Raw genomic sequence first — 22,031 nt, forward strand, 5'->3', positions numbered from 1 at the left:
TAGTGACTGTGTATTTTCCTCTGTGTGGGTACAGCCTCTAGCACAGTGGGGTTCAAGTCTGGGACTAGTGCTTCTAGATGCTACAGTAATGCAAATAAATAACTGCCAGTGGAACCCTGGCCTAGTGCCTCTAGACACCTATTTCATACTGGGAGTGCTGATTTGCCTTTTAACTTTATCAGCCTCTTTGAGACTTGGAAGCATGCCTTGCTATAGAGGAAATGTCCCTGCTGTGAAAGCAGTGATGCCAAATCATTTCCCCAAGCTACTTCCCCTCTGGGTGGTAAAGTGCATTTTTCTGTTTTATTTTCATTCCATCATATTCTCTATCTCAAGAGGAAGATTTTTTTTTTCCCCTCTCATCTACAGTTTAACTTCCATACTGTTTAGTTTTAGAGAAGGTCACTTCATACACTGTGGAAATGTTTCCTACTCCCCATTAGTGATTAATACCAATAAAGCTGAAGACAAAACCTAGAGGACAAATGACAGATACCAACCAATGAGATTTCCTGAAAGAGTTTTAAAGGCTAATGATCCTTGAAATGTATAAAAATAAATTGCTTCATTAAAAACTATTTTACAAAATCATTTCTTCCTGGCAGCATATTTTCTTCAAAACAATTCCCCCGTGTAGCTACACCTGGGTAGTAAAATTTGATTCAGTGCTGTTCGCATGGGGCCACAGTCAGATGCCCTGATTACTCCTGTGTCCCTGTGCCTTGTCAGGGGAGCAAGTTTGGGGCATAAAGTTAGAGACATGTTCAAGGCAAGTCTGCTGAAGTTTACTTATTGCCCAGAAGAGAAAGTACCCTTCTTTCTGGGACAGCAACAAGCATGTTTAAACATGAGTGACGGAGCTTTTCTTTAGATGGGCACAATGCTTGTGAATCACACACATGGCTGAAACCACAGCCTTTCTGCTCTAATTAGAGAACTACACCAAGAATGCGTAATAATTAGGTTAGTGTGTAATACACCATCCATGTCAACAGCATCTGCTGCGAAGGTTGATTGAAATGTAGTCATCTTCCAAACATTGTGCTCCCTGTTAGGGCTCCTCAACTAATTTATTTCTGTCCTGTCATGCAATAACATGACTCCACAGAAATCTGCAGAAAATTAGAGCAAAGACTACATTAAATCTGCCTTGGTTTAGCATGGCTTGTAACTGCAGTGGAGGAAAACCACCCACATAAACATAAAGATGAGAAATCCCTGGCCTAATGAAGATGAATTACAAATAAAAGTCTGTTGGGGGAGTGCTCTTTTTTTTTTTTTTTCCTAGTTGTCTGTTGTTGTTTAGTTTGAACTGGCACAATGCTTTTGAGCTATGAGTGTTTATCAGATTAACCACAGTTTATTTTTGCCTGTGTTTTTGAAGTATTTAATGAATAAGAAAATGTTCTGCTGATGACCTTGTTTGCATCAGTGTGTTTCTATGCTTTTCCTGTGGGTTTAGAAACAAAGTCAGTTGTTTGCAGGTGGGAAGGGTGGTTGATTTTATGCATGAGAGACATGGAAAAGTGACTGAGACTCAGTTAATATCGCAGCGCACCAGGCTGGTTCCAGTGGGTCGCTGGATTGTGTTTAAGAGCAGTAGATCCGCAGAGGCATGCCCAGTGCCTGTTGGGCAGCTCTGAAGCTGTGAGCCAAGAGCTGAAGGAGCCCAGCAGCTGCCATCTCCTCTCCCAGAGGTGGCTTGGAGGACCAGGTGGATCTGCTTTGCGCAGGCAGTCGGCTGTTAATGTAGCTCCAAGCCAGAAGAAAGCTAAATGGCCTGGCCAAAAGTGTCAGCCACTTCTGCCGTGCAGGATTGTCTGTGGGTGGCTTCTCTGGTCAGGCAGAGTCAGCCCCGTCAGTTTGGGCTGATTTAAGCTTGCGCTGGCTGAGTTGGCGGGGAGATGAAGTGACAGCCCTCTCACAGGCAGTTGTAGTGTCTCGGCTGGGTAGCAAGGCGCAGGGAGAAACATTAATTTTCGAAACCGAATCAACTAAACTCACTACAGTGGAGCTGCCGGTAGTGTAGTCCTTCTCCAGGGGAATTTATTTAAGGTTTCGCTGCTGATGTTGTTAGGAGCAGGATCTGGATGTGAGAAAGTTCACACGTGCTTGAGAACGTGTAGAAGCTGTTTTAGAGCTGCTGGCATGTGCATTTTCACATTCTCTTAATCGTTAAGAAAGTGTGTTTTAAAAATGCTGCAGGCGGCCAGAGCTTCTGCATCATTTCCTTCCCTTTTAGGAAGCAGTTTGTGACCCTCTCGGGGAAGGGCTGAGTTAGGCCCACACCCAGCTAGGCCGGGGTCTGCTGGTAAAGAAAATGGCAGAATGATCAAACCGTCCCAGTCAGCCAGCCCACGCAGGCAGGAGCGTGGGGTGCACATTGCCATTTCTAACACTAGCTGGAGTGATAGATGATCCAGGATTTTAATGTGCTATGGTTTGTCTTTTTTTATCTATGTAGTTGTTTGGGTGTAACTGCCCTTATGGCTGCAGTTCTGGCTCTGCTTTATACCACTGCAGAGCACACGCTGTCCCGAGCAGGAATAGTCATACTTGGACAAGCATTTTATTGTGCTGTAATTGGGTTTGTGGGGTAGGATGGGATTGTTTTAACTCTGCTGATGCTGTTAAATAAGTAGGCAGCTTCAGTGGGGATGGAGGGGCTTTGCAGTAGTGTGGCTGCTCTTGCATCTCCTGCCTAGGTGCACGTGTGCTGCTGAGGACAGTAGATACTCTATCAGGTGTATGTATCAGGAACATGTAGATCCTATGTTTGCTCTAAGATCTCCTACCTCCCCTCCCTAAAAAAAAAAAAAAAAAAAAAAAGGAAAAGAAAATCAAAGCAAATGGAAAAAAAACATGATTTTCCCCTAACAGGACACTACAACGTCTGTGCGGATAGGTCTTATGATGGAAGAAATGATCTTCAACCTTGCAGATACACATCTGTTCTTTAATGACCTGGAGGTATGTAGCTGCTTATTTTATTTAATATCTTTCTTTGTAATAATTTGCATCTGGTCTACAAACTTGTTTTTCTGGCCAAGAAACTTTCATTTTTGACCCCAAAGAAATGGGCCTTAAATGATTTATTGGAAGCATACTTTAATGTATCCCTTTGACATCTTCATGCTGTTAAGGAATTTTTTTTCTAGATACACGGTAACAATGATGGCTTTTGGCAGTTTTACTAAATCTAATAATGTGGATATTGCTGCCACTTCTCCTGAAATTTGCTATTTAATGATTTTATTAAGCTAAATTAGCATAGATCATATGGGGCAGGTAGCAATTAGCTATAAGCCAATGCAGAGGTTTTAAAAATGGTCTCTGTTGTTGAGGCAGCTCTGTTTGCACACACAGAGCAGGAGGTCTGCTCAAGCTCAGGCACACGGCAGGATGAAACTATGGGAGTTTCAACATAAAAGACCAAGAGAAAAAACTCCTTCGTGCTTGTGGCATGGGTAGAGCTGACTGTGCCTTATACAAAGCGAAAATCCTTTTGAATATATGATAAAATTAAAGCAAAGTGATGCTAGTGGAAGTCTGTCACCAGCTGAGAAACAGTCATACAGCACTGATGAAAAGTTGGTTGCATTTACAGTCAGTAGAAATAGTCTGAATGAGTCACATATGGAGTGAGTAAGATGGAGTTTGTGCTGTAGGCACCTTGGAGTCTTGGAGGTGTTTGGAGGTGAAAAGCCTGCCATTCCTGGGCAGACTTCTGTGGTCTTTTTCTTCACTTGAAAAAGGAAGAATTTGTTTCTGTGCCAGATGAAATGAGAGAACTTTTTCTGTACCTGATGAGTTCAGCGAACCTTCTGGTTCCTTCACTGCTTAATTGCACTGTGGAGGTACATCCTTTCCTGCCATCTGTCTCCTTGCTGAGGTTTCACTTGCTGAGAATTTTTACTTCCTTTCAAAGACAAGTAGTGGATAGCACCTGAACTGACAGACCTTTGTTCTTCCAGCTTTTTTTCAAATGAGTTGGTGATGAGGGTACAGAACATGCAAAGTAAAAAATCCTTCTCTTGGTGGGGTGGGGGTTGGGAAGAAATGCTGTTTGGGAGTCCTGGGCGCTATATAAGTAGTGATAACATTGAACAAGCAACCAGCACTTTTCATCCATCAGGTCTCAACATGTGGCGCAACAAAGCTCCATGTCCTGCACAGAGCCACCCTCCAGAAACCCTTTGCCTATCTAGACTTCTGCAAGAGTATAAGCTGCCAAATCATTTTAAAACAAGTTTTCTCTTTGCTTCACTTACCGCTCTAAAACATGAAATGCAGTAGCACATTGTCTGGCCATAGTCAAATTCTGCACACTTATCAGTCAGTAACAGCTTTGACTGCTAGAAGCAGAGTCCTTAGGTCAGTTTTGTCTCACGTGGCCTCTCAAGTTCTTCTTCAGCCACTACAGCAGAGCAAAGTTTTTAATTACAAAAAGTTAATATGTTGTAGATATTTTTCTTTTGTGGTTTCTAGACAATAAGGAAGCAAAAGCTAAACAAAAATCTCTCAGATACAGGACTCCAATTCCAGGAAGAATATAACTGTAACTGAGTCCAGTGAAGAGGTAAAGTTTAGCACTGTGTCCAAATAGAAATCAGAACCTTCTGCAAAATACCTGGGCTCTATTTCCAACACAGGAAGAGAGGTGCTACAGGACACATCTTTTCAGCAAAATATTATGGGAAATTATCTTTAAGTAGTTTGGGCTATAGCTATGATAAATAACATTTATGTTACTAGTGCTGTTTTGTTGCTGCGTGAGAAAAGAAAAGCAATTTTTGCCGATTTCGTAGGCTATCTTATCAGCTTACCTGCTTTTACTAAAAAATTGGGAAACACAAAGTTGGCAGCTGAATGTGTGAGTCAATATAGCCTTAATGGACTTGCCAAAGGGTGTAAAGGGACAGCACAGGCACCTAAAGGTGAGAACAACTCACTGCTGGACCCAGGTGGCTTTTGAAAACAAGTAGTATTCCAGCTAGCCAGAACAGAAACAAGCAAAGAGATCGCATTGTGAGACAATTTTATCTTAGGTCCAGCACCAAGGTAAAAATGCTAAGTGTTCTAAATGATGATGCATGGCCCAGGTAGCTGGAAAGAGAAGAGGAAAAACTAGGGATGAGGGAGAATTCAAGAGAAGTACATGTTCTTTACAAAATGTCACTTTCCAAAAAAAGCCGTTTTAGTTTGGAAGAATTTGCAACAACAGTCATCCGTCTCTGTTCGTTAACCATCCTACTCTTTGTTTAGGATGATAAATAAGTCAGGTTTGAGCATTCACGAAGTGATATTTAAGGATTGTACATCACCAAGTGTTGGACTTAAAAAAAAAAAAAAAAAAAAAAAAGGATTTATGATACTCTTTAAAAAAGAAATTTATAAAAAAAAACAAGCACAAAAGCTGATTCAGTTCTAGACACAAACATTACCGTATACATTAGCACCATCCTGTGGTATAACACTGGCCTGTACAAGAGAGAACAAGCTGAAACCACATGAAGCTGAAACCATTTCTGACCATCTTCTGTGTCGGGGCAGGGTGAAAGAAGCTGTAACTGGGAAGGCAGTAGGATAGTTGTCCCATTCAAGACAAAAGCAATAATACTTTTACTAGAAAATGCTCAACATAGCAAAATATTTCTCTGGCACAAATCCATAGACAAATTCAGGCATTTTAGGAGGCATAGCAGGCTGAACCGACAAAAGCATGGGTGGCCTTGGACCTGACAGCAAAAGCAAGGGGAGAAGTGGAGGAAATATCACCCATCCTTGCCAGAGAAGCAGGTTGGACAAGGAAATCAGTTATTACCTTGCTTTAACACAAGGGAATGGTTTATTTTGCTGGCTGCAGTTTTCAGTGCTGTGCAGAAGGTGCTGCCAGGGTGTAAAGCTCTTTTGAAGCATTCCCAGAAAGTGCCTGATGAGGATGAAACGTTTGTCCATAGACAGCAGCAGCTCTTACTAGCATTTGTGTGATCCTCCTTAGGCTGCTGAAGATCTGACTTCACATCCTAGCAAAAAAAAAAAAAATTGGCTTCGAAGTCTGAATTAGAAGCCTGAACTGGAATACTCCCCTTTTTCTATTAAAAAAAAAAAATTCTGAGACCCTGTTGTTAGCCAGGGCTTTATGCATTTTCAGTGGTTTCCTGGAAGCGAGTCAGGCAACTGTTTTGTGGATGCGTTGTCTGGATGCGTTTTCCCTCCCATGCTTGAGAGTGGGAATCTTGGATGTGTGAGAAGAAGAACCAGCAGGTCCATTCAGATAACCTGCTTCAACCCATGCTCTCTTAGTGCTGCAGCCTGGTAGAGAGGCCAGTTTCCCATTCGAGTCATCCCAAACCTGGGGCTAGTTGGAGAGACAGAGGCTCATCTCTGGTCACCAGGGCAGGTGGGTGACTGGAGAAGCCTTAGACCTAAGAGTCCTAGCAAACACTTTTGGTCTTTTTGTGGAAAGAGATTCTCTGTCAGCCAGTTAATTCTTAAATTGTTCAGCTTAGAAGCTGGACTTTTTTTCCAGCTGATTTAGCGCAGGGTAGGAGGTCGATGCTTGTTGAAGCACAGCTTGGTGGTGTGCTTGCCCCATAGCGAAGAATCACAGCACCAGACCTTGAGAAGGGCAGCCAGTGTGTTGCACTTCCAGGGGATGCAGTGACACAAGCACTGCTCCTTTCTGGACATCATAGCAGCACAACCCAGGCGAGCAAGTTCTGTGTTTGCTAAGCCATGTGTTGAAATCATACAAGTCTGGTTTTGCCACACTAATTCATCCACTCCTGTAGCGCTTAGATGCCTGTCAGCCACATAATCTCTGCTTGCAGTTGCAACGGGACAGGCAGATTAAATCCCTACAGTCTGCAAGTGTGGGCCATGCAAGGTGTTGTGTACAAAGGGCTCTGATCACAGCAGAACATACGAGCGAATATTCACTTGAAAGGACGTATTCTCACTGTTCCTTCTTTGGGAAATTAGGGAGAAAAGGAGTGCCCAGGGTTACAGATCACAGTGAAGTTAAAATACGAACTCTGGGCTTTCCAGGGTTGTGTTTTTTTTCTCCCGGACACCTTTTCTGCACAGTGCAAGGCTGGCTAAAGAACAGTACTTTCCACCCACAGTCCCTCTGGAGATACTATTGTCTAGCACTCTGGAAAACAGGTATTAAGGACAGGAGGACTGACAAGGGGATGAGGAATTAACAAACAAGGGGATTAGTGTGTTTACAAGGTACTACCTTTCAGAGCTATCCCTGGCGATTCTGTGTTCTGGGAACTGTGAACTCCCTGCCTAATGAGGGATGCAAGCTTGACTGATAATGAATCCACGAGATGAAAAATATCTAACACAGTGCTGATACACAAATAGACAACCTGTGTGTTCATAAGTTGTTTTCATATGTGCACGAGACATACCTTGAGAGTATTCAGAGGGAGCCTAAGTAGTAACAGAAGGAGCTTCTCGATGCCTCCTCAGGAACAGCTTGTATTTCACAAGGAGGCAGCAGAGGCTTTCCGCAAGCCTGCAGTAGCATTTCAAAGCTGCGTTAGCCCAGGCTCTGTTACACGTGGGTACAAGGGTCTGATCCCACCTGGAGGCAGGTTGTGTCGCACAGACTGACCGAGAGAGATCACAACAGTAAAAACAGTTCAGTTCCCAGAGCTGGCAAGGGCTGACTGAGGTCTTAGACGTTTGACTCAGTTTATATACCACTAAGATCCTAGAGTACTATTTTTAAAAGTCAGCAGATGTGAAAACTGTGATACGTCCCCATTGCAGACTTCATTTGAACAATCTGGACCTTCCTTTTCAGCAGCCCAGATATCCTGCCTTGATTCCCTACTGACTAAGATTTCAAGGAAATTCTGCAAGAATGAAAAATTAGTCTCGTAACCAAGTAGTAAAACATGGTCCACATTCGTGCTTTAACCAGCTTCCCTGTGTTTCACCCAGTAACACGATAGGCTCAGCCGGCGGACTATGAGGTAGCGTCTCACCAAGTGTCATGGTATTTTATTAAGTTGGAAATGTGAGAGCTACTGTTGTCACACTTCAGTGTCCAGAACAATTCATTCACAAATGAGAGAAACAGATCCCTCCACAAATACCTTTCCCCTGACTTAATGCCCTGCATCATACAACTGGAGTGGGCTGCATCAATATTATCCCAGCATGGCTCACAAAGGCTATTGGGAGAGGGGCTCAAAAAATGATGGGGGTGGAGGAGAGAGAGGTGCCAGCAGAGATCTGCTGTTGAGCTGCTTGGCTGCAATTACCTACAGAAATGCACACTCCAGTGATGGGTTGCTAAGAGAACAAGATAAAATCCTGTCTTTGAGTATTACCTAAAAAAAAGTGCAGAAAGTCTCATGATTATGGACAAGAGCTATCTGTGACATTTTGTTATTGATAGCAAGTTTGGTTACTTGTTTGGGGATTTTTTTCTTTTTTGGAAAGAGTTTTATTTATAAAACCCATAATTGTTTCAGAAAGGTAAGACAAATTCCGTGGTTTATAGAATACTGAAGTGGTGAAGCTAACTGTACCTTGGTTAGCTGAACTTGTTTTGACTTCAGGGTCCTCTTGTACCAAGTGCTTTTACCTCTGTTGAAAAAATCAGCCAGAACAAAAGATAGTGTTCATCAGCTTGAAGGCTTTCTGTTTTGTTCTTACCTGCAAGGGTCATGGAGAAAGGAGTTTGAAGGTGGTGGAAGAAGCTTCCTGATTTTTCTCTTTCTAATCTTAATGCTGAGAGTAGGAAAGAAACCAAAAAAATAACATTTCTTAAATTTTTGAGGCAGGGCTTCCACCATTAAAACAATGAAGAATTTAGGGAGATAAGATCTGGAGCACATACTTCATGCAGGCTGAGCTCCAAGTGTATATTCTGGTTAAATTTCCTGTGCATGGATTTCCTCATTACTGACACACATTAATCCTTACCTCTCTCTCTGACTGGGGTTACGAAAGGGTGCCACCTTCAGTGCTTCAGCCCAGCTTCCCTGCACATCAAAGGAAGCTCAGCTCCCTCAGAAGGAACTGGGAAAACACCACCAGGACAGGCATCTTTGGAAATTTCTTTGGGACGGATCTTTTCCCCTTGAGCATTACGTGGGCATACACTTCTTGTCCAAAGCAGTATTCTCAGAGGGAGAGAGGCTGCCAAATCTTTGCCTTATCATGCATACAAAGTTTAAAAAACCACAGTTTTCCTGGCTAAAACACAAGCAACTCCCTCCTGTCTGCATAGGAAAGAATTTCACTTACTGTGTTATTCACGAGCTGTTGTGCCCTTAGATAATAGCAGATCTCACACACGCACACACGCTCTGTCTATTCATATTTTGTGCACGTGCTGTGTGATACCTGTTCCTAACAGTTAACTGGCTAGACTATGCCAGACAATACTAGCTGTATGTAAGATTTTATCTCCTTAATATTATTGTTAAAGTAATTTTTCATCACATTCTTTCATATTTTTTTTCAAAGCATTTACTTAACTGCTGTGTTTTTTTTCATACACTTCTCAGGATTGTGACCAGATCCACATAGACGATGTATCGTCAGATGATAATGGTCAAGATCTAAGGTACGGGATGTCCAGGCTGGAAGTTGCAGGTCAGGTAGTCCCCAGCTGTTTGAAAATAGCAGGGGGCTGGTCAGTGATGTAAAATTACATTCTGAGCTGTGTCCTCTGCCCTCCCTGGCTCCATGCTGTCTGCATTTATTAAGCACACAGAAGTGCAGAGTCCCCTTTCTCACGTTAATATGCCAGTGCCTACAGTCAAGCCCTGTCTATACTGAGCTTTGAACCACTCCGGGAAATATATCTAAAATCAGGCTGAACTCCAGTCAGACTACACTAGTTTCTGATACAATTTGGCCAGCGAGTTGGCACAGGTGTGGCCAGACCACTTCAAAACCAGATTGAAAAGTTTCCCACTGCTGGGTCTGTAATGAATGGGCTTAGTAGTGAGGATCGTGGTAGACCTTGCCGTGTCAGAGCCCTGTCACTGGTAGGAACTTATATCAAAACTGCAGCAAACATTATCTGTATAAGTTAGGTCACTGTGTACATAAAAACTAATTCTATATAATTACGCCTGCCTTTCCCAAAGTGTTGTCTGCAGAGTCATGGTAATTGGCAGAAGAATCAAATATGCAGAGCTCATACAGAGCTTTACAATTTGTGTTTTTGTGGCTGGTTATTATGAGAAATTGGTGCAGAATCAGCACAGAAAACAATGAAGTGTTTTAGGGAAGAGACTTCTTCTGCAGAGAACACTTGGAAGATTTTTTGCTGTAACTGAAATGCTGGTTTGTACTTTGCAATGCACTGAAACGGCACATGTATATTTAGGTCCTTTGGCTCCAGTGGCCTGCAAGGGAGTGAGTCTGGGTACTTGTTCAGGCATTGATTAAAACACTAATTTGGGTTTTATCTCAATCAGTGCGCTTACTTTGAGTGAACAAAAAAATCCCTTATGCTAGCAGCGTATCTTGAATCCTGTGAAGAGCCCCTGCCTGAGTGGTTTCAGTTGTTTCAGCAATACTTCTCAGCTGATCACGGCTTGTCTGTGTGGCAAGTGAAGCTGAGCTGACTGAAGTATGTTAAGCATGTTAAACTGCTATCTGGATGCTCTAATACAGAAATAAAGCGGCATCAGGGCTTTCTAGAAGGGGAAATTACTGTGCAGTAAATCAGGATGTGAATATACAAGCACTAGCTGCTCCCCCAGTCAGGTGTCAGAAGCACTGTACGCTGAGCTGACTTCAAGCTGCAGCTGAGAAGGGTGGGTCTGTGTCACTGAGCCTTTCTGTCCCTTGCCTTGCTCTGGTTCAAGCTCAGTTTGTCCAAATCCACAGGCTCTGTGACCTGCTCCAGCCAACTGTACGCCATGAGCTGTGGCTGCTCTCTTCCATCGCAGCTCAGTCTGAAATCTGCTCAAACCTTGAAACCCATCCTGATGCTGTCACCTGGTAAACACTTTAAGATGGCATGAGCTGGTACGGCCTCGTTGTGTGCTGCCTTGCCCCACTTCCCGCCCGAGCCAGGGAACTGATTCAGCTGAAAAGCAACTTTCTTGATTTTTTTTAAAGCTGTGTTATCGTTTAACTGGAACAGTTCCCTGATCTGATTCACCTCAGTGCTGAAGAAATGCTTGTGCTGGTACAAAGAAAGGAACACCAAGAAGGGCTGAAGACAGGGACAAATGCCTGGTAGAAGGCAGGATTGCTTTCTTCAGATAAACTGCGTGTTTAAGGTGTTTGTGGAACTGTCGCTTGCCCCCAGTTCATTGTGGTAATTACTCCAGAGTTGCTTTAAAATATTAACTCAGTTTAAAAAAAAAAAAAAAAGCTTTACATATTGCAGGCAATTAAGGCTCCTTCAGTGAATTTCTTAATTTTTTTTCTTATTCTAATGCATATTCAGAGCCTGTTTAGCAATATAGCCAAGCAGTTAGAAGGAAAACACCAGAATCTTCTTTAGGGTTTGAGTATTTCTGCAGTTACCTTGGCAGCCTGAATGAGAGGCAGGTGAGGAGTTTCAGTGACCTGAGGACAGTTTTGTAGTCCAGAGAACCTCAGAATTGGCAGGGAGTGCCAAGTAACCTGCGTTGTGTTTGCAGTAAGAACAGTTTTAATCTGTGCCACTAACCGTGCTAGAGATGAACTCCTGTTCTGTGCAGCGTGTCCTGTGTGTATCTCTGCTGCCACTTTCTCCACATTTCTTTACAATTCTTTCCACTCCCTGCTGGCACTGTGTAGACTGTAATTATACTGACCTCTCCCCTTCCTTCTCCCTTCCCAGTACATACAACTTCTCAGCGGACGGCTTTCACAGTTCAACTGCCAGTGCAAATCTGTGTCTGGGCTCGGGTGTTCACGGGGGAGTTGACTGGATGAGGAAATTAGCATTCCGCTACCGTCGGGTGAAAGAGATGTACAACACCTACAAAAACAATGTAGGGGGTAAGTGTCTCTGGCCAGGCAAAAAGCGTGCCTTTCATCTGTGGAGGTGTAGAGGGCATCGTGATAAGAATACTTCACAGAGCAAGTGTTTCAGCAGTCATCCTTAAATAAGGTTCTGTACAGGATTTACTGGAGACAAGCTAAAATACGTGGTTTAGTGTTTTGAGGAGGACTCAAGTTTGAGTGTGGGGCTTTATTTTGTAATTTCTTTGGCAGGAAAGCAACCTTCTCCAATTTTCCCAAATGTCTGGTAAGCAAGCAAACAGTTCAAAACTAAATATGCTTTTTTCCCCCACAGAACACATGGCTGATCTCTATCTGAAGGCATTCTTATAACTACTTAAGTCCCCCAAAACAGTACCACCAGATACCAGTGCTCTGGGCTCCTTCCTCTCGTCTAGTTCCAGGCAGTTCTTCCAAGAGGCTGCTCTGCTTCTCTTTTAAGACTTCAGTGCCAGGTTTTTGACTAGAAAGAGAAAGAAGCAAAACTCAGAGTGTCACCACAAGGTGTTTTTTTTTTTTGTTTGAAGGCGTAGTCTACCCACGTGTACTGGAAATGGTGCATAGCTTTTCAGGAGAAACAGAACCATCCTGTTTTCAGATGTCTCCCAGCTCAAGCCACTACATGCTATACACAGCTCTTTCATCCTCTTGATCACTTCCTGTGCAAGCTTTGTGCTAACTCCAGGAAAGGTGTTTTAACGAGGTCCCGCAGCCTGCAGGTGACTGATCCCATTCCACCAGAGAGGAGGGAAGCTGAGCTGCAGTAGCATAGGAGTGTGCTGCAGTCAGGCCTCGTGTACCTCAAGGCAGACCCTTGGAGCGACATCGCAGTGGGCATCGCCCTGCACCAGGGCCAGGAGAAGGGCGGTGGAAGAGACAGGGTTCAGAACACAGGCAGGAGCCCTTTGGCATGCTGCATACAGAGCCATGCAGCTCCCTTTCTGTGCTTCTGCAAAGATGCTTTCTCTGCTTACAGGTTTAATAGGAGCTCCTAAGAGGGAAACCTGGCTGCAGCTAAGAGCAGAACTTGAAGCGCTGACTGATCTCTGGCTCACACATGCCCTGAAGGCGCTGAATTTGATACATTCCCGGTAAGAACAGCTTAAAAAATTGCCTACAGGCTTGATCCAGGATCTCCTTTGCTTACCTTTTTTTTCACTCTCTAAACAAATCGAGACACATTTGTAGGACTTTGCTGGCCGAACCCGTGGGAGGCCTGTCTGCACATGTTTACCAGACTGGAATTATCAAGGGTCGAGGTGAGCTTGAGACGAAGAACTGAACGAAAGGAAAAACAGTCCTTTTTCTTGCCTTTCCTTGGCTACCTCATCTGTGGCACGCTCTTCATGTGAGCAGATTTAGAAAAGAGTAGGAAAGGGAGTAAAGGACCCTTCTGTCCCTGAACATGTTCACTCAAAGAACGCAGCACGAACATTACAATATGGTGTTTAAATTCCTGCAAAATAGATCCTGGCACGCATGCAGTAAGGCTGTGTCGCTGCTACTAGTTTTTTTATGCTTTTTTTTCATTTCTGCTAAGCTGATCAAAAGACATTGCCAGTACTCACATTACCTGCCTCTAGCTGCATAATGTCCCAATGGCTTGGGAATTTCCAGTTGCAAGAAAGGTTTGCTTCCTACTGTCTTTCAGTCTAGAGTGAACGAAAGGAACACAGGTTGTAACTTCTGCTCACTTCTGTTTTCTAGGCCTAACTGTGTGAATGTGTTGGTCACCACAACTCAGCTTATACCAGCTCTCGCTAAAGTGCTTCTCTATGGACTAGGTCCCGTTTTCCCCATTGAAAACATTTACAGTGCAACAAAAACAGGTAAGAGCACACTAACTTAGGCCTCACTGAAGACAGACTGAAGTTTTGTCCCTAAGTCAGGCACGTCTGTCCAACCTGATTGCAGCAAGCAATGTATGAGCTTTATTTTTAGCTCCGTGTTTACACATCTCTAATTCACATCCTGACTGCCCACACTTAAGCTAGTACAGACTGGAAAAAAAAAAAAAAAAAACAAACAAAAAAAACCAAACCATCAAAGTCTTCCCAAGTGTCTCCATGAGGGAGTGAGCCTATGGAGCATCTGCTGTGTGTGTGATGTTCACCTGCACCCAGCTAGGAGGAGGGCAGTCTGGTTGGACCTGTTATGTACAGAAAAAGTTTGGATTCTCTTATTCTTGCAGAGGGGTCAAGTGCTGAGTGAGCTTCACAAAGCTTTGTGAGTAGTGAATACTGCTAGGGTTGGCTTGGGGCTTTTTTTTTGTGTTCTGTTCTTTCTGATGTAAGAGTTTGAACCTCGGAGCTTTGTATTTTAATGTTTTTACTGCAACCAGAATGAACAAAAGAGGGCTTTTGAAACTGAATGCCATGAGTCACATCAGTCTACCGACTGCAGGTCTAAGAAGGGCATCAGTCACAAAGCTTATGGAAAACTGGCAGTTCTTGAGAGACCTTGGCTGATAAAATGCTAGTAACTGTCCTTCTCAGATGAAGATTCAGTTGGGTTCTAACTTCAGATGAAAATGAGGAATGCAGGAGCAAGTTCCAGTACCTGATCATTAGCCCCACCTGCTGTGTATGTCCAGATAAAAAAATGTGTCTTCTCTTCTCTTGCTTAGGGAAAGAGAGCTGTTTTGAAAGAATAATGCAAAGGTTTGGAAGGAAAGCCGTGTACATTGTAATAGGAGATGGTGTTGAAGAGGAACAGGGAGCAAAAAAGGTACAGTTTGTGGATGCCATGCTGGATTCTCCCAAGTTTTAATTTCCATGACCCTTTCTTTATTTATTGAAGCTCTCTCCATTTAAAACAGTTTACAGTTGGTCTGTTTTCTTAATATGAAAAATATTCAACAGCCTTATGAGAAATTTCCTCCTGTACATTCCCCTGCCTTGACAGCCAGTGCAACTTTTCAGGCAGTTGCTGCGTCACGTATTCCAGGAATCATCCTTTTTTAATTAAGATGGCTTTAAACACATGAAAAGGAAAACTCCAGCGTGTGAACTCAGATGAGCAAGCAGGGTGAATTTCTGATCTACAGATGTTGCTTTTGTAAATTCCGAATTATTGGAATTAGTTTTGAATTACTCACTAGAACACGCATATATACATGCAGGTATTTTGATTTGTGACTCATTGAGATCATGAGGTGTAACGTCATTAGAGCGAATACCAAATCACTAGTACCAAGTTGCTGCATTTATGATTAATTTCTCAAGCAAAATGAAATTTGCAAGTCGTACTGAATACAAAGTAGAACAGAAACTGCAAATGCGGGACAATCAGGAATAACAAGCCCTCAGTAATATTTCCTGCTCACTGCATAGGTGTGACCCACTGGCATACGTAGCCTGAGACAGGATTAAATGGACTAAAACCTGTGCATCCCATTGAGTCCTCCAGTCATTAGGATCCACAGGCCACTCACTGAGAAATGAGAACTGGAGTTTTAGGGACCAGCTGAAGCTTTTTTTGTTTTGGGTAGATTGTAAGAGGAGAGAAGCTGGAACCCCAGAGCTTGAAAAAGATAAAAGCAAAATCTGAGAAGACCAAAGCTTACGTTCTACTTACAGTGATTTGCAGAGCAGGGGTGGGTTTGGAGATCCAGCAAGGAATACCCTCTACCGTGCTCGTGGGATGTCAGTGTATTACAGAAACCCAGGAAGTGGTAGAAACATGGAGAGCAACAGCCAAAAACCCGAAAGAAAGCAATCGGGTACATCAGCTGAGTTGTACAATGTAAGGACTGAACAGCCAAAGTTGTGATTTCCTGATCTTTAGAACAGAAGCCTGCCTGGAATCTCCATTTATTTGGCTTTACAGGGACAGGAATACAATTCCTTAATGGGCAGTGTTATTTGCAAGATGTCTCTGTGCATCCGGTGCCTCGTGCTCCTGATGTGACTGCAGAAATGTGATTGAGCTGCGTTTGCTTCAGGAGCATTGCACATGAGGTGAGATGCAGGAGATGACTGCCTAAGTGCCATCTTCAGCAAACTAGGTCATTTTTAATGGGCACACAGATGACTGTTGTAGCTCAGGTGATGTGCAAAATGGTTCAGCTGAGTTCCTGTGATGTACTTTGTGCTGGAGGATCTGATGTCTCATCTGAATGAAGATCCTGCAAAGACTTTCCAAGCAAATTTGAGCTTTTTTGGTGCATACGCCCAGGAACAAAGGGATCCCAGCAAATAAGGTGATTGGCACATGTTCTGTCCCCAGAATTGTATCTCAGGTCATCTTCAAAGCAGCAGAGGCCTTCATTTTTATAGTGTATTTCCCCTGGCCAATGGAAGCAACAACACCTCTCCCCACCTTGGAAAACTAACTAAATGTGCAGATGGCTCTCTAGCTCATGAAGGGTTAAGGAGCTGTCAGAGAAGAGTCCAAAATTAGTGACTGGGAATGAAGTGATAATAGCCTGCTGCTTTGGGCAGCCCAGTGCCATACTTCAAAGGCAGCGGGTCAGTGAACGTGACTGCATCAAAGGCTGCAGGGGCTCTCTGGCTGCGTGGAGAAGTGGGAAGGTTCAACAACCGTCTATAGGCAGGATTTCAAGGGCCCTTTTGCTTGTGTCTCCTGGCCTAAGAAGCTCTCCCATTAGTAGAGCAGATTCTTTGCTGGGCTGTCACCTCCTTTGACTGATGACAATCATTACTCAAGGCTTCTACACACCTGAGCTTTATACAGAAAAAAGGGGAAGGGTGGAGAAGGGGCAGGCAGAGAGCCTTTCACTGTTTTGCTGACAGCACTGATGGTATCTCCAGTTTAGTGGGTCATTTTTCTTCACCTGTCTGCTGAGTGATAAATCTGTAAATGCTGAACAACAGGAGTGGCCGGGAGGCCAAGTTTTCCTCTAATTTAAGAAAGAAAAATAGATAATTTAATGGAAGGGGGTTAATAACAACCAGGGGAGGAGGGGGGCAGAGGAAATAACTTTTCCCCTTAAAGTGAAATTGCAGAGCAGTGGATTCAGCTGTCTGGGTTTGCTTGCTGTCTCTACACACACTGATAAATAGCTTGAAGGAAACATTTGTTTACTGGTAGGCAACATACCAGAGGGAAGCTTGAATTTTATGTAAACATTGGAGGAGTGTAAATAGACACTCTGTAAAGCAAACATCTGGCACCACTGGAGTTTTTTTTTCACACAGGTAGGTACACTTGGGAAAGAAACATCTCCCTTCATCAGGATAAACTGCCTAGGAAGTGTACGAAGCTGTGTCTAAGCTATTTATCCAGAAGCAGTGTTTTTATGGTTGAATTATTTACAGTGATAAAACACTCAGAAATTTTATTCCCACACTGGAAGGGGAGTAAGTTCTGTCAGTTATGGCTTTTTAGACGTTTGTTACTGGGGACATATCACAGACTGTACAGACACTGGTATTTTGGGAGGAAGCTAAGAAAATCACAATACCAAATGCTGTTATAAAATCTAACTGCAGAAACAAGCTGTGCCTTTGATGTAAAGTGAAACTACTTTTAACTGGTTTGGATAAGAAACAGATCCAATTCAAACCCCACACTCGCCAGAACATACCGAGAAAAGCTGTATTTCACAACTTAAGCAAGTTCTGATTATTTTGAGGTTATCTCTTTGCAGGCGACCACCAGGATCCCCGCTGTTGCTAAGGGTTGCAGAGCTGTGTCAGTGCAGTGGTGCTGGAGTACCGTTTGTACCTGACCAGATTACAGTTTCCATTTCAGGCCCCCTGCATAACAGCACTGCGCTTGTTTCACAGCACTTAAAAAAAAAATATATATGTACTACTTTGTCCTTGCAAATGCAAGTCTGGTTTTCCTAGAGTATATTCACAATTTTGAGGAGATGAAACAAGGTATAAAGAAGATAGAGTAGGTCACAGATAGTTGATCTTTCCACATTTTGTCCAGGCACTAAGATTTCAAGGGGAACTGACTGGTTAGAAATTGGGTGTTTGTATCGTTACTTTAGATTTATCACAGTAAATATTAATTGAAAAACAAGGAGGCAGGAGAAGAAGATAAGGCAGTCTCTCAAAAACAGGAATTAGGGAAGTTTCTTGAGGACAAGCTGTCATGCAAGACTTTCTCTGAGGCAGTAGCGTTACGCTGAATAAATAATTGATCTGAGGAATTCTACCAGTTCCAGTGTTTCCAAACAGTGCAGTGTGCCCTGCTGTTCCAGTTAACTTGGAAAGGGAATGGTTAGAAAGCATTTTGACTTTATGTGGTATTATGTTATTTTCTTTACATTTTTGTAAATGTTAATAACTCAACTTTGTGATATATGTTGTTTACTCATCTGTGAGGCAGTGGCAGCAGCCTTCACTAGTAGTAAGCAGACCAATTTTGGTGGTGTGGGGTAGGGCTATGATGCTTTCTGGAGTCCTAACATTCTTGTATGACTTGTTACAGTAGGTGAACATCACTGAGTGGCAAGAAGAGTGTCTCTAGGAGTACTTCGGTTCTAGAAACGTGCCTAATAATCCATGAGAAGTGGGAGAGTAGTTCAGTAGCTAGTACATTCAGAAAGTCAGCCCACATCATCTCTGAAGCAGGACACTCCCAAATTGTGGAGGATCCATCTTCCTCTCTGCGTAGGAGAAATGTATCAGCAAACAGCCCCTCCCCGCTCCCTTCCATCCCTAAGATGAGTCCCCTTGCTGGTGACACCATGGCTGCCTGGTGGCCCAAGCACAGAGCTCTGTTCCTCAGGGTGCAAACTAAGAAAGCTGTTTTGATCTCAGTATTAAACAAAAAATACCCTCTTTTGGTTTCACTCTAGCACAACATGCCATTCTGGAGAATCTCTTGTCATGCTGACCTGGAAGCTCTTCGGCACGCCTTGGAACTTGAATATTTGTAGCAGACCCCAGCATCTTAGCACTGTGAGGGCTTCACTCAAACTATTACACAGCAACTACAGTTTTTCTTTTTTTTGAAGGAGAACCCTTTCAGTGGAAGCCTTTGAGAACTTGCAGCCAAAGAACATTGTATCAAGTTCTTCTTCCTTTGGACAGAGGAAAAGCCTTCAGATAACGCGCTGGGGATCCTGCAGTTTAATGGTTAGGCCAGATGCCTGGAGCTGCAACTGCCTCTTTGCCGTCAACGACAAACTAGAAGTCTTGGGTCTACCTGTCAGTTTTCTTGCTTTTGAAAAGGGAAGAGGACAGAGTAAGGAGTCTCTGCACAGTACATCACATCACGTGGGACCTTCTGAAAATAAGAATGAAACTGTTGATTTTTTTTTTTTAATTTTTTTAATTTATGAACTAATCTCATTACTCTGGTATTAAGCTCTGTACCTGTGTTTTTAATCTGGCTTTTTAGGGTGGGTGGGTGGGGAAAGTCTTACCATTCTAAATTAATAGCTCACTTCTCCAGAACAAACTCTGGAGAGAATCATACTGTGTACATTACTAATAAGGACACATGGTACTGTTGGTCAGAACTACAGCTGTGTTTTAAAATCCTACAGAGATGGTATGTGGGCTGTGCGTGTGTCTATACCGTGCCTTATGCTGCCATCTTGGTGGTGGGGGTGGGAAAAAAGTACCTTGTGATGAGTGAAAGGCATTAAATAAAAACATGTTTACATTTTGGGGGACTGTATTACCTGCCTTCTCTTCTCTCCAGCCACTCTTGGATTTAGAGGTGCCTGTAGAACACATACTCCCCATTTCAGGGTGGGGTTAGGCCAGAAGGACTGAACGGAGCTCCTTGGGTGCAAGATCGAGCCTACAGCCAGCTGTTCTGGCTGTTGGTGGGGCACAGACTGAAGACAGCGACCGTGTCCGCTGGGAGAGAATTGGCAAATCTGCCTTGTCCTGCAAAGGGAGATAAAGGGCAAGCAAATACTGCAGCTGTGCATATTTATTTTTATGTAAATAAATGCATCTACAAGTAAGCTTCAGTTTTAGGATTTCGGCTGAGCTGGCCTGTTAATTCTTGCTGTCAAAATGTCCATTCTTTGGGCCTGGATGAATCTTTAATTTGCTTTCAGAACTGCTTATTTTTGCTTGCTGTGGCACCACAGAATCTCAAAAGGATCAGACTCTCACTGAAACAAGGTGTTAAGAGAGAGACGCAGCCAGTAATACAATCCGCTTATCTATCCCATGCGAACTGGGATCAGACAAGTAAGGGTTACACAAGTTACGAGCCTGAGCGATGCTCCTGACGTCTGAAAACATTTACCTCGGGAAACAGATTCATTGCTAGATCTGAGAGGGGATTTTCTGCCAGACTAAAACAGAACATCTGATCGCAAAATAGGCCAGTCTGTCTTCAGCTCAAGAGGCAGCAGCCATGCAGCAGCTGGAGAAGATGTTAGCTGTACTTGTCAACAACAGGCATGAACAAAAGCATCCTTTAAGTACAGACTTTGGAGGCATTTGCAAAGCGCTGGCTCTCTGGCTTGAGTACAACACGAAACAAAATAATGTGATTTTTATAGCAGAGCAGTTGCTTGTCTCAGAGCCTGCTGAGAGGCAAGTCTGGCAGAATTTTTGCCTTCAAGGTTTTCCAGCTGTAAGACTGTCAGAAATAGGAAGCTTTATCACAAGTCAAGAAAATCAAACTCAATGGAGAAGTGACAGATGCTTGCAAGAGAAGCACACCTGTAAATAAAACCTGTGAAAGAGGAACAAATGCCAGGAATGGCAGACTCCTAAGAAGGCATGACTTCAGCTTTTAACACCCTGTCAATCAGCTAATTGCTCCTCTTTGAAATTTCAAATTTAACAGCTGCCTTATTTGACTCAGTTATCTGAATTTTTTTTTTTTTTTGGTCCCCCCCTAAAGCTTCTTAGGAAGATTTTGCTTATTGAATGTATTTAAAGATTCTCAAGCTCTCTTGTTTCTGCTCCAAAGTTCTTGGCAGAGCTTTGGGCCCGTTCTCTCTTGGTGCCTGCCTATGCTCCTCGTACCATTGCTGGAAGTGAATTCTCCATATTCCTCCCAGCCAATGATCGCTGCTTACCCACGGCAACACAGCTGCTGGGGGCGGGGGGGTACACCAGCATTATAGACACGTGTTTGTCAAACAGGCGTACCGCTTCCGTCTAGTTGGTGCGGCCCAGGACCTTCCTCACTTCCTGGAGTTGTTCATAAGTAATAAACTGTAGGCTTTAATCAGAGTCCAGCTTTTATCCCTGATGTTTTAATTCGCTTCAGCATGACTAGAGCTTTGTATCTAATAGTACTCATCAGACTTACAAGGTACTGTGCAAGAATTTATCCTAATAATTCATAATAATTCTTTTCCACTTACTTCTCACCATAAGGTTTTCTTGCTTGCCGGGATTCTAAATAAGAAGATAGCATTATTTTTAACAAACAAAATGTGATTTAAAAAACACTATTTATTTCAATATGCAAAATGTGAGTAGAACAACATGGAGAGTCTTTACCTTTTTCTGAGTTTCAGCTACCTGTGTTCGTTGTTGAAAAATGAGCAAAGAGAGAGCAATAGCCAATTCAGCTATAAAGGCCTTTTGGCCTGAGAACAGGGAACTTAACTTACTGAACACTTACTTAAAATGAGAAGTAACACAAGGAGCAACACACTGGAAAACTGGAAACCATACAAAGATCATTCGGAAATGAAGACTGATTCATGACCAGTGCTGTCACTGGGAATCGGGAGTCAAGGAATTCTGCCAGCAGACAGGGATAGGGAATAGGCTTTCTGCACATGGTTGCTTTTCCCACCACCTCTGGGCCGTACAGGCACGGCCTCAGAAAGGAACTCGATGGAGTTGCTACTGTTGCTCCTTTTTCTAAGACTGGCTTCTGCTCTGCGTGTCACATTTCAGTTCCGCCTGTGCTTTGGCCTGGCCTAAAGCTCAGGTATGCTTCCTGCAGCAATGTGCCTTACCTGATGCGCAGTGTTCGTATATACACACACGTCCTTTGAGCCGGGACAGCGTGACCTGCCATGCTACTCCCGCATAATGTGCTGCTTTGACACAGCTTAACTCTTGAATTTCGCAGGAACTGACCCACACCACACACCTGTTGTGCCACACATCCTCTTCAAGTGAAGGATGGAAACACAA

The 22,031-nt window shown here is 43.3% G+C and overlaps 1 protein-coding gene across 2 annotated transcripts in view; it reads left to right on the plus strand.

The window, feature by feature from the left end:
- Positions 1–19,779, plus strand: part of EYA2 (EYA transcriptional coactivator and phosphatase 2) — a 97,975-nt gene extending 78,196 nt beyond the window's left edge. For both annotated transcript variants that reach the window (XM_086760540.1, XM_086760539.1), the window contains exons 10-16: positions 2,881–2,970; positions 9,537–9,595; positions 11,819–11,979; positions 12,959–13,073; positions 13,690–13,811; positions 14,609–14,709; positions 18,758–19,779. In XM_086760540.1, coding sequence (XP_086616666.1) covers positions 2,881–2,970; positions 9,537–9,595; positions 11,819–11,979; positions 12,959–13,073; positions 13,690–13,811; positions 14,609–14,709; positions 18,758–18,838 — 729 coding nt within the window. In that variant the 3' untranslated portion in view covers positions 18,839–19,779. The remainder of the gene's footprint in view (positions 1–2,880; positions 2,971–9,536; positions 9,596–11,818; positions 11,980–12,958; positions 13,074–13,689; positions 13,812–14,608; positions 14,710–18,757) is intronic.
- Positions 19,780–22,031: the final 2,252 nt, after the last annotated feature.

Source organism: Chlamydotis macqueenii, chromosome 16 (assembly GCF_036417535.1).
Source record: "Chlamydotis macqueenii isolate bChlMac1 chromosome 16, bChlMac1.mat, whole genome shotgun sequence".
NCBI lineage: Eukaryota > Metazoa > Chordata > Aves > Otidiformes > Otididae > Chlamydotis > Chlamydotis macqueenii.